This window comes from Jaculus jaculus, chromosome 1, assembly GCF_020740685.1.
Source record: "Jaculus jaculus isolate mJacJac1 chromosome 1, mJacJac1.mat.Y.cur, whole genome shotgun sequence".
Taxonomy (NCBI): domain Eukaryota; kingdom Metazoa; phylum Chordata; class Mammalia; order Rodentia; family Dipodidae; genus Jaculus; species Jaculus jaculus.
Window position 1 is genome coordinate 223,057,574 of NC_059102.1, and position 25,651 is coordinate 223,083,224.

Sequence of the window (25,651 nt, forward strand, 5' to 3'; positions counted from 1 at the left end):
TATTTGAGAGTGACAGACAGAGAGAGAAAGAGGCAGATAGATAGAGATAGAATGGTCGTGCCAGGGCCTCCAGCCGCTGAAAACGAACTCCAGACGCGTGCGCCCCCTTGTGCATCCCGCTAACGTGGGTCCTGGGGAATCAAGCCTCAAACTGGGGTCCTTAGGCTTCATAGGCAAGCGCTTAACCGCTAAGCCATTTCTCCAGCCTTTTTTTTTTTGTTTTTTAAGGTAGGTTCTCACTGTAAACCCGGTTGATCTAAAATTTACTATGTAGTGTCAGGTTGACTTCACACTCACAGTGATCCTCCTACCTCTAGGCCTCCCAGGTGCTGGGGATTTTTACTTAATTAATTAATTTTGTTTTTTTGAGGTAGGGTTTTACTGTAGCCCAGGCTGATCTAGAATTCACTATGTAGTCTCAGCTTTGAACTCACAGTAATTCTCCTACCTCTGCGTCCAGAGTGCTGGGATCAAAGGTGTGCACCACTATGCTCGGCAAGTCTGTGACTTTAAAAACAAAATTTATGAGCTGGGGAAATGACTTAGCTTTTAAGGTGTTTGCCTGTGAAGCCTAATGACCTCGGTTCGATTCCCTAGGACTCACGTTAGCCAGATGCACAGGGGGCGCGTGATGCACAAGAGGGTGCATGCATCTGGAGTTCGTTTGCAGTGGCTGAAGGCCCTGGTGTGCCCATTCTCTCTCTCTTTCTCTCTCAAATAAATAAATATTTTTTTAAAAAATTATTTATTTATTTGAGAGAGAGAGAGAGGTGAGAGAGAATGGGTATGCAAGGGTCTGTAGCCACTGCAAATGAACTCTAGATGCATGGGCCACCCTGTGCATCTGGCTTACATGGGTACTGGGGAATTGAACTTGGGTACTTAGGCTTCACAGGCATGTGCCTTAACTGCTAAGCCACCTCTCCAGCCCAAGTCTGGGACTTAAAAAGAATTTTTTTTGTTATTTTTTTCAAAGTAGTGTCTCACTCTAGCCCAGGCTAATCTGGAATTGACTCTGTACTCTCGTGCTGGCCTCCAACTCACAGTGATCTTCCCACCTCTGCCTCCCTAGTGCTGTGACTGAAGGCATGCTCTGCAACATCCAGCTTAAATATTTTTATTATACATTTACAAGCAGAGAGAGAGAGAGAAGGGAAGAAGGGAGGGAAAGAATGGACATGTTAGGAGCTGTAGCTACTGGAGATAAACTCCAGATACATGCACCACTTTGTGCATCTGGCTTTATATAGATACTAGGGAATCAAACCTGAGTCATTAAGCTTTGTAGGCAGGCGCCTTAATTGCTGAGCCATCTCTCCAACCCTTTTGTTCTGTTTTATTTTGTTTTGTTCAAGGTAGGGTCTCACTTTAGTTCAGACTCGCCTGGAATTCACTATGTAGTCCCAGGCTGGCCTTGAACTCACAGAGATTCTCCTACCTCTTCCTCCTGAGTGCTGGCATTAAAGGCATGCACCACCATGCCTGGCCTTTCCTATTTATTTGTTTGCCTGGATATTCTTTTATTTTTTTTTAAGTTTTCTTTCTTTGAGAGAGAGAGAGAATGGGCACGCCTGGGCCTCCAGCACTGCAAATGAACTCCAGGCACATGCACCACCTTGTGCATCTGGCTAATGTGGATCTTGGGGAATCGAACCAGGGTCCTTTGGTTTTGAAAGCAAACGCCTTAACTGCTAAGCCACCCCTCCAGCCTGTGTGTGGATATTCTTGAGTGACCCGTTGGTGGACAGGTAGTGATGGGGTGAGTACAGGTTTGAAGCCTGGCAAGGAGGGAGGCATGGCCTCTGTGGGAGGGGTCTTGAGGGTGGAATTATTGCAGTGGGCAGGGCCAAGCTGGGTCCCCTTGCACCCGTCCTGGGCTGCTGCAGCTGCCATTACCCTGCCTTACGTAACCAGAGCCTGCAAGTTGCATCAGAGGCAGACAGGCGGCTGGGTAAACAGAGCGGTCCCCTGGGCCAGGGCTCCCCAGCCACCTCCAGCTACCTGAGCTTTGCTCTGCACATTGCAGCCCAGACAGAAGCCCCAGCCTGGCCAGTACCATAATGTGTGTTGGGGACACCTGAGGGTATGATTTTGAGCTCTGGGTCAAGACTGGTCACCCACATATGACACACATCATGAACTTCAGTTCTATGTCTAAAGAGAAAATTGTAGCTAGGCATGGTGGCTCACACCCATCATTTATCACTCAAGAGGGTGAGGCAGCAGGATTGCCACAAGTTTGAAGTTAGTCTGGGTTACAGAGACACTGTCATAAATAAAAATAAAATAAATAATAAAATAAAAATGAGAAAGTTGCCAGGCATGGTAGTGCATGCCTTTAATCCCAGGATTTGGGAGGCAGAGGTAGGAGGATCACCATGAGTTCACAGCCACCATGAAACTACATAGTGAATTCCAGGTCAGCCTGGGCTACAGCTACCTCAGAGTTCCCACGTCCCAGACAGATAAACCGAAGCATGGAGAGAGGCAGAAGCCTTCCAGTCTGCCCCACTCTTATCTCAGTGCCCCACCCCACTGGCATCTCCCACCTGCTCCAGCCTCCTCTCCTTGCTCCAAGAGGAGACGGATGCCTGACAGGCATGAGCACCTGCCACTCTCTTCCTTGAGAGTCTTCCCCAAATTCACACCCTCTGTGTGTTTGCCTGGGTCCCCAGCCCCAGCTACTGCCTCCCACAAGACACTCTTCTGAGCTCTCACAAATCCCTACTAGAACTGGAAAGTCTAGTGCTCATGGCCTAACTTCTGGGAAGCCCTTCCCTCCTTCTAGTATGGCCCTTGTTGGGCCTTCCATGCCTTCCTCTTGCCTAGCACTGTCCCACAGGCTCTCTCCCATACACTGAGGGACTTCTTCAAAATTGCCCATTCCACAGCTAGCTTCATCCTTACGTTCTAATCCTGTTACCCTTTTCACTTTGATTCTCCATCCAGTCCTTCTCCAGTGCTCCTCTCCTGCTGGGACCTGAAGAAGGGACAGATTGAAAGGCTGGTCTCTGGGATCCAGTCCTAGAAGGACCTCCACAGATGACATTTCCTCCTGAAGCCAGAGGTAAGAGGGGACATGTAGGGCTGGAGAGATGGCTCAGCAGTGAAGGCACTTGCCTGCAAAGCCTAACTACCCTGGTTCAAATCCCCAGTACCAATTTAAAGCCAGATGCACAAAGTGATGGATGCATTTGGAGTTTGTTTGCAGCAGCTGGTGCCCCTGGCGTGTCTACTATCTGTCTCTCTGTTTGCAAATGAATAAGTAAAATTTAAAAAAAAATTAGGGCTGGAGAGATTGCTTAGTGGTTAGGGCACTTGCCTGCAAAACCAAAGGACCCAGGTTCGATTTCCCAGGACCCATGTAAGCCAGATACACAAGGTGGCGCATGCTTCTGGAGTTAGTTTGCAGAGGCTGAAGGCCCTAGTGTGCCCATTCACTCCCTCCCTCCCTCCCTTTACCTCTCCCTCTCTCTCAAATAAAATTTTAAAATATTTTTAAAAGCCAGGCGTGGTGGTGCACACCTTTAATCCCAGCACTCAGGAGGCAGAGGTAGGAGGATTGCTGTGAGTTCAAGGCCACCCTGAAACTACATAGTGAATTTCAGGTCAGCCTGGGCTAGAGTAAGACCCTACCTCGAAAAACTAAAAATAATAAATAAATAAATTTTAAAAAATAAATATAAAGTCTTTTAAAAAATTTTAATCTATTTACTTGAGAGGAAGAGAGAGAGATTGCATGCACCAGGGCCTTTAGCCACTGCAAATGAACTCCAAAAGCATGCGCCACCTTGTGCATCTGGCTTACATGGGTCTTGGGGAATCGAACCCGGGTCCTTTGGCTTTTCAGGCAAGAGCCTTAACCACTAAGCAATCTCATCAGCCTGATATTTTTTTGTTGTTTGTTTTTCAAGGTAGGGTTTTACTCTAGCCCAGGCTGGCCTGGAATTCACTACAGAATCTCAGGGTGGCCTCGAACTCACAGCAATCCTCCTACCTCTGCCTCCCCAGTGCTGGGATTAAAAGCATGCGCCACCACACCCTGCTTCGATTTTTTTTTTTTTTTTTTTTTTTCTTTGAGACAGGAGGGTCTCTCACTGTTTTGAAGCTCACCAAGTACCAAGTAGACCTGACTGGCTGGCCAGTGAGCTCCGGGATCTGCCTTTCTCTACCACCTCAGTGCTGGGATTACAAACACACCTCTACATTCTTTTGTTTGTTTTTAATTTTTAATTTTTATTTTATTATTTATTTATTTATTTGAGAGACAGAGAGTGGGCACGCAGAAGATAGACCTGAGTGGGAGTCAGCTGAGATTGCATAGTGAATTCCAGGTCAGCGTGGACTAGAGTGAGACCCTACATCGAAAAACAAACAAACAAAAAAAGGCGATGTGAGATATGAACGGAGTCCAAGTTGAAGTCAGAGTTACAATAACGACAAGATCTGGAGGAAGATCAGGAGCCCAATGAGCTGTGGAGAATCCTGGCCAATCGCGTGCAGTCCGTCCCCCATTCTGTTTTGGGGCGAGGGGGATTTCTTGAGACGGTGCCCAAGCTGGCCTGGAGCTCATTATGTAGTTCAAGCTGGCCTCGAACTCGCCGCTATCGTTCCTCAACCTCCCTAGTGTTGGCATGACATACTTGTGCCACCACACCTGGCTTCTCCCTTCTGAAAACGCCAGGTGCCCACTCCTAGTCCATAACTCAGAGACAAGGCCACGCCCAGCGCAGCCCCATGCAAATAAGATCCTCCCTGGCCAATCAGCTCGCAGGGGCGGGGTCACCCGGGATGGAACTTGCGGCAGCGCACGCGGGGGCCTCAGAGCGGCCGCTGCGGTGGGTCAGAGACTTCAGTGCCCAGCAGGTGCGGCGGGGCGGGGCGGGCGGGACTCCGCGATGCCCGAGCGTCTCCTGTGCCAGGTTGTGGCTGGAGGTCTAGCGCTGCGGCTGGGCCTCGAAGGGTGGTATGAGTGTCTCAGGGGTGGGAGTCTGAGGTATGTGACTCTGAAAGATGGGAGTCTGAGAGGTGATGTTCCCCCAAAAATGTGGCTGAAGTGTGTTATGAGAAGTGTGGGATTGTGCATACAAGGGGTGTTTGAGAGTTGTTTGTTAAAGTACAGTTTCTCTCTGTACCTTAAGCCGGTTCTCGAACCCATGATATAGCTCATGCTGGCCTTGAATTTAAGGTAATCCTCTTAGCGTTGGGGAAGTGGGATGCTTACATACAAGCGTGTGCACCCACTCCTGCCTGAATTTGAGGTTTTTTGTTTTCTTTGAGAGGGCAGAAGTTTGAGATAGGGGTCTCTTTGTAGTTTAGGCTGACCTCCAACTCCTGGCAATTCTCCTGCCTCAAACTTTTTGGTGCTTGGATCTCAATCAATTACAAGTGTGTGTATGTACTTACAGTTATGTTTGTGGTGTTCCTTTCTTTTTCAAGTGATGGAGTTTTAAGACTGGGTCTCTGTGTAGCCAAGCTAACCTTAAATTCATAGCATTTTTCCTGCCTCAGCTTCCTGAGTGTTGGCATCACATATGTGTGTATCCACTCACAGCTGTATTTATGGCTTGCTGTCTTTTTAAGGGGACAGAATCTGTGGCTTGGAACTTGCTATGTAGCTCAAGGATATCTTCCTGTCTCAATCTCCTAAGTGCTAGGATCACAAATGTATGTAACCATTTATGGCTGTTTTTGTGATTTTCTTTCTTTCTGGGGAGAGGGAGTTCATGACACGGTCTCTCTATATAGCCCAGGCTCGCCTCAAAGTTATAATGATCCTCCTGCCTCAGTCTCCTGAGTGCTAGGATCATAGGCATGCCCCCCCTCAGGCATGGCTGTGTTAAAGGTTGGTTGTGAGTTGGTACTGATGTGACATGTGATGATGCTGTATTTCTGAGCTGTCATGCCCTCCTTTTGGGGTGTCCACCCATTTGGTATTAGCCAGGCCCTGGTGAACACCCCTCTGCCTTCCTGCTAGCCTGTGTGTGTGAGACAGTGAGAACACAGGCTCAGAGCCCAGGATGAGGGCACCCCAGTGACCTAAGGAACCATGCCTCCCCATGCCTCATTGGCTCTATCTGAAAGTATGGAGATGGCATTCTTTCATTGTCCCTCTTCCCAGCTTCTCTCAGGGTCCTGGGCAGCAGAGGTTGTGACCCAGGTTCCAGGCCACCCATGACCCTAGCTACAGATGGAAATCAGAAATAACTGAGGCCTGGTGTCTAGTCTGCCTCAGACTTCTAACTGGGGAAGGTCCAGGCCCATGGCCCCTCGGGATCTGGGAGGAGTGAATGAACCTGGGTTCATAGAAGCTCTAAATGAGGCTAGGCTTGGGGAGAACATGTACCAAGCATGCTTGAGACCTTGGGTTCATTCACCACCACCCCCCAGAAATTTATTTACATTTCAGAGGACCACCAGTGTTTGAGAATCAGTTGCAAAGACTGAAGGGACTTTCTGAAAAGATACACTTGTTTCTTCTTTTTTTGTTTTTTGTTTTTTGTTTTTTTGAGGTAGGTCTCACCCAGATGGACCTGGAATTCACTATGTAGTCTCAGGGTGTCCTCAAATTCATGGCCTACCTTGGAGTGCTGGGATTAAAGGCATGTACCACCACTCCTGGCTGTTTCTTCTTTTCTTTCTTTCTTTCTTTTTTTTTTTTTTTTCTTTTCTTTTTTGGTCTTTTTCAAGTAGGGTCTCATTGTAGGTGAAGTAAAATCAAGCTCAAAACATGGGTCCTAGACACAGAATTTGAAGGCACTAAGGGCCAGGTTGGGGGCTCCTTCTAGAACTCCAAGATAGTTTTGACTTTTGGGCTTTTGGCAAGGTCTCATGTCCTCCAATGCTGTCCTCAAATTCACTATGTAAGCAAGGATGACCTTGGACTCCAGACCTTCCTGCCTTTACTTCCCTAGTGCTGGGATGATGGTGTGCATTACCAAGCTTTGCTGAGAAAGCTGGTTTTTGGAGGAGGGGACCTAAAGCCAGGCTCTGAGAAAAAGTGGAATTCAAGGCTACCTGCAGGCCCTTGAGAGAACAAAAGCTATGGCAGGGGACCCAGCCCTCCCCATCCATTTGCTGTGGTGACCTTCAGTGAGATGCTGCCCCTCTCTGAGCTCCATGGCTGCCTTTATGACCACAGCAAGTTGAGCCTAAACTTGGACTCTCTCCTTTTTATTATTTTTTTATTTTTTATTTTTATTTTTTGGTTTTTCGAGGTAGGGTCTCACTCTGGCTCAGGCTGACTTGGAATTCACTATGTAGTCTCAGGATGGCCTCGAACTCTCGGCGATCCTCCTACCTCTGCCTCCCGAGTGCTGGGATTAAAGGCGTGCGCCACCACGCCCGGCTTGACTCTCTCCTTTAAAAAAAAATTATTTTGTTTTTATTTTGAGATGGGGTGTTATGTAACCCAGGCTGGTCTCAAACTCAATATGTAATGAAGAATGACTTTGACCCTCCTGCCTCACTCTCCTGAGTGCTAGAATGACAGGTGTATACCACCTTGTCAGATTTTCTCAGGGACTTCTGTGCCTGTTCTGAGATTCCCCTGGCTGGGACCTAAATGGTGAGCCTGTGCTGGACACACTGAGGCCCACTTCTCAGACACAGGTAGTGAGTTTGAGGTACAGCATTCTGGTAGTGGAGTACAAGCCCAGGCTTGACCAGGGGCATCAAGGATCTTGTCATTGGACCCTAGAAAAAAGCCTACCTTCCTCCATGTGAAGAAGGGCCTCTTGTCTCAGAGTCCCTGGGATATCTCTAGGTGGTTCAGTTGGTTGTGTGTATAATCAGAGAGGAGCTTGAGCAAACAGTAGGTGCTCAGTCACAACAAGCACCACATGAACATGCCCAAGCAGAGAGGCCAGTGAGTCCCAGATAGTCGATTTCCATCCATACTGAGGGTTTGGATCATCCAAACTCAAAGTGAGGGCTGAGAAGGGAGCAATAATGGTGGATTGGGCTATCAAGTCCCCACTACTGTGAAGTGAGGCTTGCTCCCTCTTCTTTCCCAGCCTGCAGCCCTGCTAGTCCATGCCCCAAGCTCGTCCTAGTAGATGCTGTCCCAAGCCTTCTGCACCCAGAACCTTTTGCTCCAACAGTCATGGAGTGAATGATACCTGAATCAGATCATGGTTCTCTCCTGTTCACACGCCTTCTGTGGCTCCCTAGTGTTCTGCAGAACACCCCTCACCTGATCCTAGAGGTCCCTAATGCTGGCTCAGTGCCCTTCTTTGTAGCTTCCCCTTGTTCACCCTGTCCTTACCACACTGCTGTCATTTCAGGGCCTTGAGCTCCTGCCCCTCCTGCCTCCACCTCCAAAGTACTGGGATGACAGGCTTGTACCACCATACCTGGTTTATGTGGTGCTGGGGAGCAAACCCAGGGTTTCATGCATACTATGCAGGCACTCTACCAATTGAGCTACAGACCCGTTTTTGTTTTAGTTTGTTTTTGGTTTTTACTGTAGCTCAGCCTGATCTGGAATTCACTATATTGTCTCAGGGTGCCCTCAAACTCATGGTAATCCTCCTACTTCTGCCTCTCAAGTGCTGGGATTGAAGGTATGGGCCACCATGTCTAGCCCTAGTCCCATTTTTATTTATTTACTTTTGTTTTTTTGAGATAGGGTCTTGCTTTAGCCCAGGCTGATCTGGAATTCACTATGTAGTCTCAGGGTGGCCTCGAACTCACCACAATTCTCCTACCTCGGCCTCCCAAGTGCTGAGATTAAAGATGTGCATCACCATGCCTGGCCCCTAGTCCCCCCCCCCCCTTTTTTGTTTGTTTTTTGAGGTAGGGTCTCACTGTAGCTTAGGCTGACCTGGAATTAACTATGTAGTCTCAACTCGAACTCACAGCAATCCTCCTACCTCTGCCTCTTAGGTGCTGAGATTAAAGGTGTGTGCCATCACACCTGGCCCTAGTCCCATCTTTTAAATTTTTTTGCTTGTTCAGTTTTTTCTTTGTTTGTTTTTTCAAGGTAAGGTCTCACTCTAGCCCAGGCTGACCTGGCAGTCATTCTTTAGTCCCAGGTTGGCCTCAAATTCACAACGATCACAGGTCTCAGTCTTCATGTAGTCATGTAGCCTCAAATACTTTGCCATCGTCCCTCAGCATCCTGAATGCTGGGATGACAGATGTGCACATTTGTGCTGGGCTTCCTTTTCTATTCTTTCCCCACAGGCCTCTCTCAGACACAGTTCTGTATCTGCCATTGACTGGCCAGCAGGAGAAAACAGGTTCTGTCCACCTCTACTACTGCATCCCTGACCTTTCTGTACACAGAGAGCTGAGAACTTGGGAATACCCAAAGCCACATCCCAGAGTCCCAGCTGGCTGCATCTTGGGGCTGCCAGGCTGTGGGCAGAGTTCCTTCCGCCCAGCACTGACAGATGTGCTAATTTCCCAAGCAGGCAGGCTGGGCCTCTGGGGAGTAATTCCCCAAGGGAATCTCTTTCTGTGGAACAAAGAGAGGGAAATCTTGGGCCATCCCCACAGCCAGCAGGAACCTTAGGGGACATGGCACAGGGTCCTAGTGTGGAACAGCAGGACCAGGCTCAGAGTGGGTCTTTCACTGCTCCTGGGGAAGTGAGGGGTCAGCAGACTGGGCAGGTGGCACAGGCTCAGGCTGTTGGTTTTGCTGAGTAAGGATCTCAAATGGGTGGCCCAAAGACCTTATGTAACCTAAAGTTGGTTTCACAGGCCATAAGGTACTTAAAAGGAAATTGATGGATGGGAATGGAGCTCAATGACAGAACCAACATCCCCTCTCCCCTGTGCCTAGCATGCATGAGCCCGTGGATTCCCCCAGACCATAGAAAATAGATAATAAACAAACAACTTTCCAGCTTAGAAGGGAAAATACGGATTCAAACCCTAGACTGGCCGGCCAGAATCCCTGCTTTGGCTCCTGGGACATAGTGTGAGTCTCATTTAACACAAGTCTCTGTCCCTCCTGCAGCAACAGGCCAGGGAAAGGTTTGAGGGCTCCCAACTTGGCCTCAGTTTCTCCTAGGAGCCCCTAAGGAACCAGGTACCCTGAGGAGCCTCCTGGGGTTGAGACATATTCCACCCACTGAGAACTTCAGCAACCCTGTGAAAGGAAGCTAGAAGGGGTCAGGGCTGTAGGGAATGGGGGGGCACCTGTGTGGTGTCTTGTAGGGTGTCATGTCTAAGGGTGTCATGCAGACCAGCATAATGTTGGAGTTTTGCACTTGTCTGCGAGTCGTCTGCATGTTTTCAGAAAGGTCTGAATGCATTGAGGAGATCTGTGTGTATTTGGGAGGCTCCCTATATATCTGGGGAATCTGCTGTTTGTGGGGGTCTGGGTGTTGGATGTGTACATGCATTGGGAGACCCTCATGTGTTGGAAGTTCTGTGTATACGTGTGTGGGGGGGTCTCCATGCAGAGAGAGCTGTTTAGCGATTAGTGTTGAGAGCTGTGTGTGGGTTTGGGAAGAGTCTTGTGTTCTTTTTTCTTTTTCTGTTTTGGTTTTTTGAGGTAGGGTTTCACTTTGGCCCAGTCTGACCTGGAATTCACTATGAAGTCTCAGGGTGGCCTTGAACTCATGACAATTCTCCTACCTCTGCTTCCATAGTGCTGGGATTAAAGGCGTGTGCCACCATATCTGGCTCTTACATGCTTTGAGCTGTGGTTGGGTTTTTTGTTTGTTTGTTTTAATATTTTTAATTTATTTGGGAAAGAAAGAGAGAAAGATAGAGAAAGAGATGGTACATGTGCCAGGGCCTCCTGTTGCTGCAAACGAGTCCCAGACACAGGCACTTTGTACATCTGGCTTTATGTGGATACTGGGAAATCAAACCCAGGCCAGCAGGCTTTGCAAACGAGTGCTTTAGCCACTAGACAATCTCCACAACCCCCTCTTTTTCTTTTCTTTTCTTTTCTTTTCTTTTCTTTTCTTTTTCTTTTTTTTTTTTTTTGAGGTAGAATTTTACTCTAGCCTAGGCTAACCAAAAATTCCCTCTGTAGTCTCAGGCTGTCCTTGAACTCACAGTGATACTCCAACCTCAGTTCCCAAGTGATGGGATTAAAGGCATGTGCCAGTATCCCCAGCTTTTTTTTTTTTCAATTAGTTTATTTATTTGAGAGAGAGAGAGAGAAAATGAATGGGCATGCCAGGACCTCCTGCCACTGCAAACACACTCCAGCCACATGCACTACTTTATGCATCTGGCTTTAGGTGGATACTGGGGAATCAAACTCTGGCTGCCAGGCTTTGCAAGAAAGCTCCTTTAACTGGGGCTGGAAAGGTGGCTCAGCAGGTAAGGAGCTTGCCTGCAAAACCTAATGACTCGAGTTCAATTCCCTAGTACCCACATGAAGCCAAATGCACAAAGTGGTGTATGTATCTGAAGTTCATTTGCAGTGGCTGGAGACCCTGCTGCACCCATTCTCTCTCTCTCTCTCCATATGTCTCTCTCTCTCCTTGCAAATAAATAGTTTAAAATATTTTTAAATTTTACTTATTTTATTATTATTTGAGAGAGGAAAAGAGGCAGAGAGAGAAAGAATGGGCGCACCGGGGCCTCCAGTCACTGCAAATGAACTCCAGACACATGCTTCACCCTGTGATCTGGCTTACATGGGTCCTGGGGAATTGAACCTGGGTCCTTTTGGCTTTGCAGGCAAGCTCCTTAACCGCTAAGCCATTCTTTCAGCCCAAAAATATTTTTTAAAGCACCTCTGCTGGGCGTGGTGGTGCACGCCTTCAATCCCAGCACTTAGCAGGCAGAGGTAAAAGGATCACCATGAGCTCAAGGCCACCGTTAGACTACATGGTGAATTCCAAGTTGGCCTAAGGTAGAGTGAGACCCTACTTGGAAAATACAAAAGCACCTCTAACCGCTGAGCCATCTCTCTAGACCATTTTTTCTTTAAAAAAATACAACTCACAATGGATTTTTAAAAGCATTTTTAGGGCTAGAGAGATGGCTTGGCCATTAAAGCACTTGCCTGCAAAGCCAAAGGACCCAGGTTCAATCCTCTAATACCCATGTAAACCATATGCACAAGGTGGTGTATACATCTGGAGTTTGTGGTGGCTGGAGGCCCTGGCATGACATTCTCTCTATCTGTCTCTCTCTCTCACACACACACACACAAATAAATAAAAATACAAAAAATTTTTGAAAAAATATTTTTACATGTAATTATTATTTATTTGAGAGAAAAAGAGAGAGAGAGAGAATGGGTGCTCCAGGGCCTCCAGCCACCACAAACTCCAGATGCATGCACCACCTTGTGCATCTGGCTTACGTGGATCCTGGGGAATGGCTTTGCAGGCAAGTGCCTTAATTGCTAAGCCATATCCAGCCCTAAAAAAAATATATTTTTTTAATTTATTACAAGCAGAGAGAGATAGGAAAGAAAGAGAGGGAGAATGGGTACACCAGGACCTCCAGCAAATGAACTCCAGATGCATGCACCACTGTGCATCTGTTTTTATGTGGGTACTGGAAAATCAAACCAGGTCTTTAGTCTTTGCAGACAAGCGCCTTAACTGCTGAGCCATGTCTCCAGCTCCTGTTTTGTTTTGTTTTATTTTGTTTTGTTTTTTGTAAAAGGGTCTCACAGCCCAGACTTTCCTGGAACTCACTATGCAATCACACACTGACTGGCTTCCAATTTGTGGCAATCTCTGCCTCAGATTTCTGAGTGCTACAATTACAAATGTGGTTTGCTACATCCAGCTAAACTGTATTTTTTAGACTTTGTAGGCAGATACCCCATGTCCCTGAGGGATACATTGTGTTTTAGACATCTGAAGGGTTCTGCAAATGTTTAGGGGTCTCTGAGTGTTGGGGGAATCTCTCACCCCCCATTCTGTCCACCCCAGGAATAACTTTGCCCTTGACCGCCCCTGCCACCCAGGACCTCTTGAGGCCCTTATATTGGTCTTCGCTTTCACCCCAAGGCCTAGGAGTGGTGACTCTAAAGCCTAATGAAAGGAACGGCGGGCGGGGGGGGGGGGGGTGTCAGGGATCCCCGAGGCAGACTGGACCAGGCCAGGCCCCCGGCTCGTCCAGGTCCCATCATACCTGGAATGGGTGTGGCCAGGCTTGGGGGTCCCCAGGCTTGGGGAGGTGGGCATCATGGCTCGTTCGGAGTTGACCGCATCCCCTGGAGAAAGGCGGGGAGGGGGCTCCTGCTTTCCAGGGGGCTCTTCCTGTCGCCCGTAATGAGGTGCTTGGGGAGCAGGTGATGAAACCGCGGCCCGGGTTGCATGAGGCGGAGTCCGGGTGTCCCACGGGCCCAGACGCCCCACCTGCCTCTCACTTCTGCTTTTCCCGTTCGCGTCCGCCTTGGCGCTCTGGCCCTGTGCAGCCCCGGACCACCGAGCAGGAGGAGTGGGTACTGCTTGTGGTCTGCGTGGTGGCGCGCTGACTCAGCCTGCCTGGCCCAAAGTTGGCTTCTGAGAAGGAAGGAAAGATTGGAAGCCTCCTGGCGGACTTCCACCTGCATTTATCTGAGGAAACTGAAGCCTCCACGAGGCGGAGGGGTCTAGGTGAAGTGTCATTGCTAGGGTGGGATTTCTTCTGGTCACCCCCATCTCCATCACCTTGGGTCTTTGGGGCTTGGGGAAGCTTAGGGGCATTTGTTGATCCACTTAGTGACCACAGACAACGCTATACAATGTTGTTTTGTTTTCTTGGCTTCTTGAGACAGAGACTTATTTATTTGCAAGGAGAAAGAGAGAGAGGGAGAGAAAGGAATGGGTGCTGCAAACAAATTTCATATGCATGCGCCACTGTGTACCTGGCTTTACATGGGTACTGGGGAATCAAACACTGGCTGACAGGCTTTGCAAGCAAGCACCTTTAACCACTGAGACATCTCCTCAGCTCCCAGAGCTGTTTTTTAAATTATTAACTTATTTGCAAAAAAAACCCACAACTTTTATTTATTTATTTGATTTATTTGGGGCTGAGGATGTAGCTCAGTTGGCAGAGTGTGTGCCTAGAACACAAAGCCCTGGAGTCCATCTCAGCACTGCATAAAACCAGGCATGGCAACACAGGCCTGTTATCCCAGCACTGGGGAGTTGGAGGCAGGAGGATCAGGAGTTCATGGTCATCCTCAAGACAGAACAGGGACAGAGAGAGAGAGAGAATGGGCACACCAGGGCCTCTAGCTACTGCAAACAAACTCCATATGCATGGGCCACTTTGTGCATCTGGCTTTACATGGGTACTGGAAAATTGAACCTGAGTCCTTAGGCGTTGCAGGCAAGCACCTTAACTGCTGAGCCACCTCTCCAAACCCCCCTGCCTTTTTTTGAATTAGGGTCTCACTGTAGTGCAGGCTGACCTGGAACTCACTCTGTAGTCACAGGCTGTCTTCAAAGTCACAGTGATCTTCCTACCTCTGCCTCCAGAGTGCTGGAATTAAAAGTGTACTCCAGTACGTCCAGCCAGAGCTTTATTTTTTTAGACAGGTTCTTACTCTGTAACCAGGCTGCCCTGGAAGTTGAATCCTCTTGCCTCCATATCCAGGGCTCTAGGATGACACGTATGTACCACCATGCCAACTTGCCATTAATTCATTTGGATATTCCATATTCCTAGCTCCACACTCCTCCATGCTTAGGCCTAGGACCTGGCTCCATCCCAAGTGTGTGCCTTCAGCACACACTGTCCTTGGGTCACCAAAGATGACCTCCCCAGCTGCAGACTTTCCTACCCCTGTCCTAACCCCAGATCTTACTTACCCTCTCCCTGTCACCCCACTGTGGCCTGTCTCTCTGAGATTAGAAGCCCCTGTAGGTGCCCTACAGGGACACATGTGACTGACAATGTCCCCATGACAGCCATGCACAAGTGGAAGCATTTTTATTATTTTATTTTTGAGATGTCTCATGTAGCCCAGGCTGGCCTTGAACTTGTGATCTTCCTGTCTCTACCTCCTGATGGCTGAGATGACACTGTGTGTGTGTGTGTGTGTGTGTGTGTGTGTGTGTGTGTGTGTCTCCACACTGTGCTAAGTGCACTGCATTCTGGCTAGGCCTCCTGGGACCTAGGCTTCCTACCTCCTGCCAGGCACATGAAGGGGCACATGAAGAGTGGGTCACCCCATCCTCCAACAGTTCCCATCACTCTGACATCTGGAGAAGGGGTGACTAGGGTCTGTCTGTGGCTGGGGTGTGATTTGCATGTGGGTACAAATAGATCTACCCAGCCTCAAAGCCGCCTCCACACTCCTTCTGGGGCCTGACACACCTGGGAGAGACATGTCCACAGGCCCGTGCTGAGTGACTGCAGGATTTGCATTCAAATATATTTCTGGGCAGGGTACCCATTGGGGAAGTCTAAGAGGAAGTTGTTGAGGGAGGCAGATGGGGATGTCAGCCACATTTATCCCTGTAGGACTTAACCCAGAGGGGCTTCAAATCTCAGGGAGACAAAACTGGGTATGCATGGCCCCACCTCAAGGGGTCAGAACTGGAAGAGCAGGATAGGGACTGCCCAGAGGAATGGTGGGGAAGACTTCCTGGAGAAATAGATTTCTTTTTGAAAAAAAATATTTTATTTTTATTTATTTATTTGACAGAGAAAGAGAGAATGGGTGCACCAGGGGCTCTAGCCATTACAAATGAACTCCAGACACGTGTGCCCCCTTGTGCATCTGGGGAACATGGGTCCTGGGGAATCAAACCTGGGTCCTTTGCCTTTGTAAGCAAACGCCTTAACCGCTAAGCCATCCCTGCAACCTGAGAGATAGATTTCTTGAACTGGGTTTTGAAATGTGAACTAGCTAGGTCAAGAGGGGGCAAAGGGACCTTCTCCATAGGGATATGTATGGCAAGGAGAGTGAAGTGGGCAGGAGCTGACTTAGATGGTGGGTTTGAATGTCAAGCAAAGGCAGGGACTTTTTCAGGACAGTGAGGAGCTGTGGAGATGGTATGAGCACAGCAGGCCACGATGAAAGAGACCATGGTGTGGGGGGGTGCTTTGGCCCATGGGTGGTGGGATTGGGAGTTAGAGTCCTTGGGGGTTAGGAGTATAACTTAAATTATAAAATGAAGGCTTACACTGAAGATAGTCCCAAATGGTCACAGCCCAGCCTCTTGCCATCTCCACCCTGACCCCAACCCTTCCACCCCTATGACAGTTTGAAGATGAAAATTCAATGAGGCATTTGTGGTGTTAGACACCTGTCATCCCAGCACTCAGGAGGTGGAGGCAAGAGGAACAAAGACAGCTTGATCTACATGAGACCCAACAATAATAATAAAAAAATAATGAATCAAAAGCAGGGCTGGAGAGATGGCTTAGTGATTAAGGCACTTACCTGTGAAGCCTAAGGACCCAGGTTCAATTCTCCAGGTCCCACATAAGGTTTACAGTGGCTAGAGTTCCTGACACCCATTCACTCACTTGTTCTCTGTCTCTCCCTCCCTCTATCTCCAATAAATAAGTAAAATCTTTAAAAAAAAAAAAAAGCAAAAACAAGTAAAATGATAAATTCAAGCTGGGCGTGGTAATATACACCTGTCATTGCAGCACTGGGGATGCTGAGGCAGGAGGATCATGAGCTTCAGGCTACTGTGGGATACAGTGTGAGGCTCTGTCTCAAAACCAAAATATTAGCTGAGCATGGTGGCACACTTAATCCCAGCACTCTGCAGGCGGAGGTAGGAGGATCACCATGAGTTCGAGGCCACCCTGAAACTACATAGTGAATTCCAGGTCAGCCTGGGTTGAGTGAGACCCTACCTCAAAATTAAGTCAAAAAACAAACAAAAAACATATTGGGGCTGAGAATGTGAGGATGTGGCTCAGTTGGAAGACTGCTTGCCTAGAATGCCCAAAGCCCTAAATTCCATCCCAGCACTGCATAAACCAGCAAGGTGGCACAGGGTTATCATCTTAGCACTGAGAATTGGAGGTAGGAAGATCAGGAGTTCATGGTCATCTTCAACTACATAATGAGTTGGAGGCTAGCCTGGGCTATGTGAGACCTCATTTCAAAACGAACAAATCCTCCAAGATATTAATAAGTAAAGTGATGAGTAAACCTAATTCTGAACAAAACCCTCTCACCCTCAATCCCAGGCCTCCTCACAGCCCAGAAGGTGCTCTCTCCTCCCCCACTCCCAGGCTCCATCCCACCCTGCACCTGCTCTTCCTTCTACATGGAACTTACTTCCTGTCTCTGCCCTTAGGTCTCCCCTGGCTTCCCAGCTGTCTTCCCCTCACCCCGTCCTGTGAGCCCCAACCTAGCCAGTCTCCCTATCTAAACTGACTGTGCAGAGGTACCCACAGTCAGAACTTCCAGGCCCAATGACTCAGGCCCAAACTCCAGCGTGGGCCTTGCTCTCATGGGACCTTGGTGTGGGGGGCATTTCCGTAGTCATCTTGGCACAAGAACCTATCATCCAGTGCCCCTCTTCATCCTCCAGGGACCTTCTAGGATTTGGGCAACACATCCCAACCGTGGGAACGCGTCTGATTCTGTCTGGGGATTAAAATTAGTTTGAAAGTTAAATTTAGAAAGTGAAGCTGGAGCTGGGGACAGCCACCAGCCTGCCTGGACTGTACATATGAGCCTTGGTTCATAGACACAGCTCTAGGAGTGAGGGTGCTGGGCCTGTTCAGCCATGGCAGCTCAGGTGTCTCACAGTGCTGAGTACCACCATCCTGGAAGGATGGTGGCGCAGCCAGATCACTTTAGATTGGGTACTAAGAAGCAGCTATGGCCATTCTCAAAGGATAGCAATTTATTTTTTAAAAAATTGGAGGTGTGGCTGGAGAGATTGCTTAGTGGTTAAGGTGCTTGCCTGCAAAGCCTAAGGACCCATGTTCAACTCTCCAGATCCCACATAAGCCAGACATACAAGGTGACACAAGCGTGCAAGGTCACAAATGTATACAAGATGGCACACACATCTGGAGTTCAATTGCAGTGGCTGGAGGCCCTGGTGCACCAATTCTCTCTCTTTCTCTTTCATAAAAAAATTGGGGGTAGACCTGGCATGATGGTACACACCTTTTTTTTTTTAATTTTTATTTATTTATTTGAGAGCAACAGACACAGAGAGAAAGACAGATAGAGGGAGAGACACAGAATGGGTGCGCCAGGGCTTCCAGCCTCTGCAAACGAACTCCAGACGTGTACGTCCCCTTGTACATCTGGCTAACGTGGGACCTGGGGAACCGAGCCTTGAACCGGGGTCCTTAGTCATCACAGGCAAGCGCTTAACTGCTAAGCCATCTCTCCAGCCTGGTACACACCTTTAATCCTAGAAATTGGAAGGCAAAAGTAGAAGGATCACTATGAGTTTGAGGCCAACCTGAAACTACATAGTGATTTTCAGGTCAGCCTTGATTAGAATGAGGCCCTACCTCAAAAAAATTGGGGGGATGGAGAGATGGCTTAGTGGTTAAGTGCTTGCCTGCAAATCCAAAGGACCCAGGTTCAATTCCCCAGGACCCATGTAAGCCAGAGGCACAAGTTGGTGCATGTATTTGGAGTTTGTTTGCAGTGACTGGAGGCCCTGGCATGCCCATTGTCTCTCTCTCCCTCTCTTTCTCTTTCTCCCTCTCCCTCTCTCTTTCTCTCCTTCTCTCTCTTAAATAAATAAAATATTATTTTAAGTGGGGATAGGGAACTGGGGCAATGGCTTATCAGTTAAAGGTGCTTGCTTGTAAAGCCTGGTGGCCTGGGCTCAATTCCCCGGTACCCACATAAAGCCAGATGCACAGGGATATGTCTGGGGTTTGTGTGCAGCAGTAAGAGGCCCTGGTGCATCCATTCTCCCCTGTCATGTCCCCTTGCAAATGAATAATTTTTTTGTTTGTTTTTTTTTTTTTTTTGAAGTAGGGTCTCTCTCTAGCCCAGGCTGACCTGGAATTCACTATGTAGTCTCAGGGTGATCTTGAACTCAAGGCAATCCTCCTACCTCTGCTTCCTGAGAGCTGGGATTAAAGGCATGCACCACCATGCCTGGCTAATAATTTTTTAAAATGGAGGTGGGGTGGGTATCCAGGTGACAGGGTCTTATGTAGCCCAGCTGGTCTTGAACTCCGGATTCTCCTGTCTCCACCTGTCTGGTGCTAGGATAAGTGAGTACCCCACTGTGCCAGGCTTTTTTTTTGTCCACCTCCCCTCCCCCAAGGCTGGGTGTATGCTAAACTGACCTAAAGCTCTCAGACTCAATCAATCTTATGTTAGCTTCCCAAGGCTAGGATTGCAGGTGCATGACTCCCACCCAGCTCAGAAACATTATCTTGTTTGGTTTTGTTTGTTTGAGATAGGGTTCTTGCTGTATAGTCCAGGCTAGCCTGGAACTCATAACCATCCTCCAGCCTCAGCCTCTGGAGTGCTGGGATAACAGGCGGTGGCTTTCAGCTTCCAGCTCAGAATTTTACATATATACATAATCAGAGAGGAAGAGTGAGCATGGGTGCACCAGGGCCTCTTGCCACTGAAAAGGAAGTCCAGGCATATGCGTCCACTTTGTACATCTGGTTTATGTGGATCCCGGATAATCAAACCCAGGCTGTTAGGTTTTGCAAGAAAGCACCTTTAACTGCTGCAGCTCTGTATTTCTTAGGAGCAAATTTCCAGCCTAGAGTTTCACTAGGCATGCTCATTCTGCCCATGTGTCTGTCACCAGCCTCATTTATAGAATAGCAAACTGATGCCAAAGGAAAGCACTTGGGAAACCGAGGCAGGAGGATTGCCTGTTTCAGGCCAGGCTAGACTAATGTAGCAAGATCCTGTCTTGCCTCCATCCCTTCCTGAAGAATTATAAGCAGTTGCTGGTGGCTGGAGGAGTGGGAGACATTCTCCAGTGGGCGTACTGGTAGGACCCTTGTGCTCTGACAATCACCTACCCGTGTCTATGTAGGCAACTCCAATTAAACTCAGTGGGTCACATTCACATACAAGACAAAAATAAGATGATGAGCTGGGGAGTTGACTCAGCAGTTAAAGGTGCTTGCTTGTAAAGCCTGCTGGCCTGGATCCAATTGTCTAGTTAGCCATATAAAAGCAGAATGGGCCAGGCGTGGTGGCGCACACCTTTAATCCCAGAACTTGGGAGGCAGAGGTAGGAGGATTGCCATAAATTCAAGGCCACCCTGAGAATACAGAGTGAATTCCAGGTCAGCCTGGGCTAGGGTGAGACCCTACCTCAAAAAAAACAAAACAGAAAAGCAGAATGGAGTAGGGTGGTGGTGCACACCTTTCTGCCTCCCTCCCTCCCTCTTCCCCCCCCCCCCATCTTATAAATAAATAGAGTATTTGCGGGGGGTTCTGAGGTAGGGTCTCACTCTAGCTCAAGCTGACTTGGAATTCACTATGTAGACTCAGGGTAGCCTCGAACTCACAGTGATCCTCCTACCTCTGCCTCCCAAATGCTGGAATTAAAGGCATGTGCCACCATGCCCGGCTAGTATTAATTTTTTTAAAGAAAGAGAAGAAAAAAAGATGTTGGCAAATTTTATTTTATGTAAAATTCTCTCCTACCTATACATGGGAGGGGGGAAGATGAGGGGAAAGAAACCACTCTCATAACACTGTACTAAGTGCTGTCTACCAACATGAAGACTTCTGTGTGTGTGTCCACACCCTTGGGTGCCCGTCTTCCACTCTTGCCCCCTTCTTATTGGCCTGGAGCTCAACATTAGCCTAGACTGGCTGGGCAGTGAGTGTCAGGGGCATTTTACTTGGGGTTTGGGGAATTAAATTCAGTTTCTCATGCTTGCAAAAGCAAATATTTTACTGAGTTGTCTCCCCAGACCTCTCTATGCAATTATTAAACACATTTTCTAGCAGGGTGCCTTCCTGTCACATACCAGTAGCCCTGAATACTATAAGGAAGCTGAGACAGGAGGAGGTTTGCTCAAGCCCTCAAGTTTGAGGCCAGTCAAGGCAACACATAAAGATCATAGCTGAATATTTTAAAATGCTGAGGTTGGAGATAACTCTCAGTAGAATGCCTGCCTGACATTCATGAAGTGCAGTTCATAAACCAGCGGAGGTAGGAGAATAAGGAGTTCAAGGTTATCTTCAGCTGCATCGTGAGTTTGAGGTCAGTCTGGGCTACATGAGACTGTCTCAAAAAAAAAAAATTTTTTTTTTTTTAAGCCCAGAGGTAGTTGGTACACGCCTTTAGTCCCAGCACTCTGGAGGCTGAGGCTGCCACAGCCTGGGCTAGATGAGATGAGACTCTGCCTGGGGTGGGGAACAAGAAAAAGTAATAATAATAAAGGCTGACTTATTGCATTTAGTGAGCACGGATGGCAGCCAGGGATTGGTAAAGAGCAAGGGCGAGGGAATGTTGCGGTGCTCTCGGTCTCACCAGGATTTCGCCCTCCACAGGGCCGGCAGCACACAGCAGAGAGGCCACAGTGCCCCTTGCCACCGTCCATCCACCCACGGTGTCCCCCTGCCCTTTCTCCCCCAGAACAGAATCGCTTTGCCCAGCCCGAGAAAATGGGGAGGAAAAAAATCCAGATCTCGCGCATTCTGGACCAAAGGAATAGACAGGCGAGTTGGAGAGACGCAACTGGGGAGGCCTGGGCTAGGGACTGTGGAGAAGGCTGGGCCCCTGGCGGGGGACAGCACCGGTCGCTGGGGGATCCCTATGTCCGCCTCTCCGCCCCCTGGTGTGGGCGCAAGTATGATCCCCCTAGGGGATGATCCCGGAGTAAAGTTTCCGGTGGAGATGGGAGGAAGGTCGGAGCAGTCCGGGGCGCGAACCCCCAGCGTGTCTCCCCCGTGGCCACCCTAGGCTGACACCAGCCGTGGGGTCCCGTGGCACGCCCTGCAGGTGACGTTCACCAAGCGCAAGTTCGGGCTGATGAAGAAGGCGTACGAGCTGAGCGTGCTGTGCGACTGCGAGGTCGCGCTCATCATCTTCAACAGCGCCGACCGTCTCTTCCAGTACGCCAGCAGCGACATGGACCGCGTGCTGCTGCGCTACACCGAGTGCGGGGAGCCGCACGAGAGCCGAACCAACGCGGACCTGCTGCAGGTACCTGCCGGGGCGGGAGACCACGCCCCCACGCCACCACCCGCAGCCAATGGCATGAGGGGCGTGTCTGCGGGGCGGCTGTCCAGAGTTACGCCCCGCCGGAGGCACCGCCTCAGCCAGTGGGAGAGGGCGTGTCTGCGGGCGGGTGTGGCCTCAGGTTCCCACGGTGCGGCAGGTAATACACCCTGGAACTGCACTTGAAGCACGGACAGAGGGTCCCTGGAAGCCGGCTGCGTCCCTGCCGCTGACTCCGGGTGAAAAAGAATTCGAGGAACTCCACCCAGCCGCCCAGGACTGGACCCAGCCCAGGCTGGAGAGGACCTGAAGCTCGCAAGGGGCGGGGAGGCGGAGCGCACACGCCGGGGCAGCACCTGTGCTCCTGATCTGTGTCCCCGTGGGCTGGGGCGCCACCGCACACCGGGGTGCAGCGGGAAGGGCTGAGGTTGGGTCCTGGTGTCTGGTCCCTTTGAATACGGTGTAGCTTCGTTAGGCGGGAATTCAAAGGGGATTGGAGTCCCCGGGGAGGGTGTGTCAGGAACAGAACCTCCGAGTACCCTAGAAGAGGGTTTCTTGGCCAGGTCAGGGACCGAAGGCTCAGACTGTCCTCTCTCTTCCCCACAGGCACTGAAGCGGAGGGGCGTGGGGCTTGAGGGGCCCGAGCTCGATCCGGGACAGGGGATTGAAGGGTCGGGGGAGAAGCTGCTGCGGAGACTGGCAGGTGACAGAGGCGACCTGGCCTCGCCCCTGCCCCGGGTCTATGTAAGAGACGCCCTGCTTCTCCTGGGGAGTGCCCCAGGGTCCAGAATTTGAGGCTCAGGCTCAGAGAGGGACCCTAGAGTGGGCGGAGAAGGCTGGGGCTGGTTGGATGGGGATGAAGAAAAGATGTCCCACAGGCAGATAGATAGCTGCCCTGTCTTGATGTCTGGGCCCCTCACCTAGGCCTCCCCATCAGCATCCACTCTACGCCGAGAGAGGGTCTTTGGCTGCGGGGACACCTCTGCGCCTAATCCTCCTTCCGATCAGCCCCTCCACCCGCAGCCCGCAGTCCCCACAATGGACCCAGTGTACTGGACCCCGCATGGTCCCCCACGCTGTGACCCCAGCGTGCTCCGGGAGGCCCCAATCTCTCACAGCCGCCTGTCTCCCTTCCGACCGGCGTTCCCTGGATCTGGGATCCCGGGTGAGTGTGGCTCGCAGGGCCCCCTGAGGCAAGGAGGGGTCCTAGAGATCCGAGCTTTGTCTCTGCAGTACTTCGGAGCTTCAGGGGTGATACATCCGCCTGCCCTCTACCGGGGTCTTTCCCTCTCAGGCCTTGGACACCACATCTTCTCCCCAAGCCACCTCGCTGCAGGCAGAACCCCGCCATCCACGGACCCGGACCTCCCCGGAGAGAGACCAAGCACCCTGGTGAGGACCACAGAGGATAGCACGAGGAGGGTGGGAGGGAGGAGGAGGAGGAAGGCAGAGAAGGAGCTTCAGTGTCCCCACCGCTCCATTCACCTCAGAAAAGCATCCACCGTGCTGCCACCCCAGGACCTACGCTGGGTAGCCTCGCCCCACCGCTATCCTGGCCTGGGTGAGTGCGGTCCCCATGAGCCCTGGGTTGGGGAGGGACATGACTCCCTGTCTCCTCCCTACGCTGTTGTCCCCTACCTCTGCCACCCTGACTTCTTTGCCTGCTCAGGGTTCTCTGTCTCTCAGTCTGTCTCTCACACTCCACTACCCTCCCCCAACAGACTGGTCCAGGATGGTGCCCTCACCCATGTAGCTTCCCCTCAGACTACCACCGTCAGCATCAAGTCTGAGCGCCTGTCTCCTTGTCCTGGCATACCCAGCGACCTCCCCGAGGGCTTCCCACGCCCACTGCTGCTGCCCACCCCCCGCTGGCCCCGGCCTTAGGGGTTCAGACCCAGGACTGGCCCTTCTCAACCTTGAGCACCAGACCAATTGGTCTTGGTAACCTTGTGGTCGTCCCCATGACACTGGTGAAACCCTCGGCTGTGGGAGAGAACTACTGTCACTCAGTGCAGGGAATTCAGATAACAAGGGGTGCCCACTATCCCCCACACTCACCCTCACATAAGTGCCCTACGTGAAAACTAGAAGCCAGGTATGAGTGAGAACTTGCCTGTTTGTCTGAATCTTGGATACCTCACTTGATATATTTTCCAGTTTCATATATTGCCCTGCAAATTTCATTTTTCTTTATGGATGAATAAAATTCCATTGTGTAGCTGTACCATATTTTCTTCATCCTTCATTATTTGATGAATGTCTCAGCTAATTCAGCCTCCTAGCTATTGTGAACAGAGTAGCAATGAACATGGATGTACAAGTATCTCTGTGGGAGGATATAGTCCTTTGGGTGTATACCCATGGTTCCTTCCTCCCTCCCTCTCTTTCTTTCTTTCTTTAATATTTTCAAGCAAAGAGAGAGAATATGGGTGCACCAGGACCTCCAGGGGCTGCAAATGAATTCCTAATGCATGTGCTAATGTGTGCATCTGGCTTTATGTGGGTACTGGTGAATTAAACCCAGGCCGTTGGGCTTTACAGGCAAGTGCCTTAACTGCTGAGCCATCTCTTCAGCCCAGTTGCCTCATTTCTTTCTATCCTTCCCTTCCACTTTTCATCCCCCTCCCCCAGGTAAGGTCTTACTCTAGCTGAGGCTGACCTAGAACTCTGTAGTCTCAGGGTGACTTCAAACTCACTCTGATTCTCTTACTTCTGCCTCCTGAGTGCTGAGATTAAAGGTGTGCACCACCACGCCTGGCCCTTCCCTTCCTCTTTACTCCCTTCCCTTCTGTTTACTACCTGATCCTTTCTTTCCTCTCTTCTCCTTTTTCCTGTCATTGTTTCCTTCCCCTCCTCTTCCTTCCCATTACCATGTTTCATCCATTCTCCATCCATCCCCCCTCCTTTTTTTTAAATTTTTTTTAATTTATTTATTTGAGAGCGACAGACACAGAGAGAAAGACAGATAGAGGGAGAGAGAGAGAATGGGCGCGCCAGGGCTTCCAGCCTCTGCAAACGAACTCCAGACGTGTGCGCCCCCTTGTGCATCTGGCTAACGTGGGACCTGGGGAACCGAGCCTCGAACTGGGGTCGTTAGGCTTCACAGGCAAGCGCTTAATCGCTAAGCCATCTCTCCAGCCCCCCCCCTCCTTTTTTTGAGGTAGGGTCTTTCGCTAGCCCAGGCTGACCGGGAGTTCACTATGTAGTCTCAGGGTGGCCTTGAACTCACAGTGTTCCTCCCACCTCAGCCTCCCAAGTGCTGGGATTAAAGGCATACACCACCATGGCTCTCCATCCATTCTTCCCTCCCCTGGCCTACCCTTTCTTTCCTTCCCTTTATGTCACCTTTCCCTTGTCTATTCTCTCTTTCCTGTAGTAGTTATTCATCACATTATGCATTGCTGGACAAACTACCCTGCCAGAGACAAATTAAGGAAGACTTACATTTCCAGGGGTACAGGGAGATGTCATGGGAAACTTTTCCCCTGGGGATACAAGAACACATCTGCATTCCAAATAGGGCTCAGATGGCAGACCAAAGTATGATTATACCAATACCAGTTTGATTAAGCAATGAGTTTATTGGGATTACATATAGAGCAGGGTGAGGGGTTGCTTACAGGAACATGGAG

General features: G+C 49.8%; 1 protein-coding gene across 1 annotated transcript; it reads left to right on the plus strand.

The window, feature by feature from the left end:
- The first annotated feature begins 2,949 nt into the window (after positions 1-2,949).
- On the plus strand, positions 2,950-24,248 carry Mef2b (myocyte enhancer factor 2B). Its single transcript, XM_045141140.1, has 8 exons — positions 2,950-3,067; positions 21,435-21,517; positions 21,801-22,004; positions 22,626-22,763; positions 23,043-23,184; positions 23,314-23,411; positions 23,510-23,580; positions 23,741-24,248. The coding sequence occupies exons 1-8, from the start codon at positions 3,043-3,045 to the stop codon at positions 23,901-23,903; spliced, it is 924 nt and encodes a 307-aa protein (XP_044997075.1). The 5' UTR covers positions 2,950-3,042; the 3' UTR covers positions 23,904-24,248.
- The last annotated feature ends 1,403 nt before the right edge of the window (positions 24,249-25,651 follow it).

Bases quoted from the DNA above. Each gene is read 5' to 3' on its own strand.
- Mef2b (XM_045141140.1), top strand. From the start codon at position 3,043: ATGACATTTCCTCCTGAAGCCAGAG. The intron at 22,764-23,042 runs GTAAGAGACGCC...CTCCACCCGCAG, and splicing joins CGCCCCTGCCCCGGGTCTAT to CCCGCAGTCCCCACAATGGA. The intron at 23,581-23,740 runs GTGAGTGCGGTC...CTCCCCCAACAG, and splicing joins CCACCGCTATCCTGGCCTGG to ACTGGTCCAGGATGGTGCCC.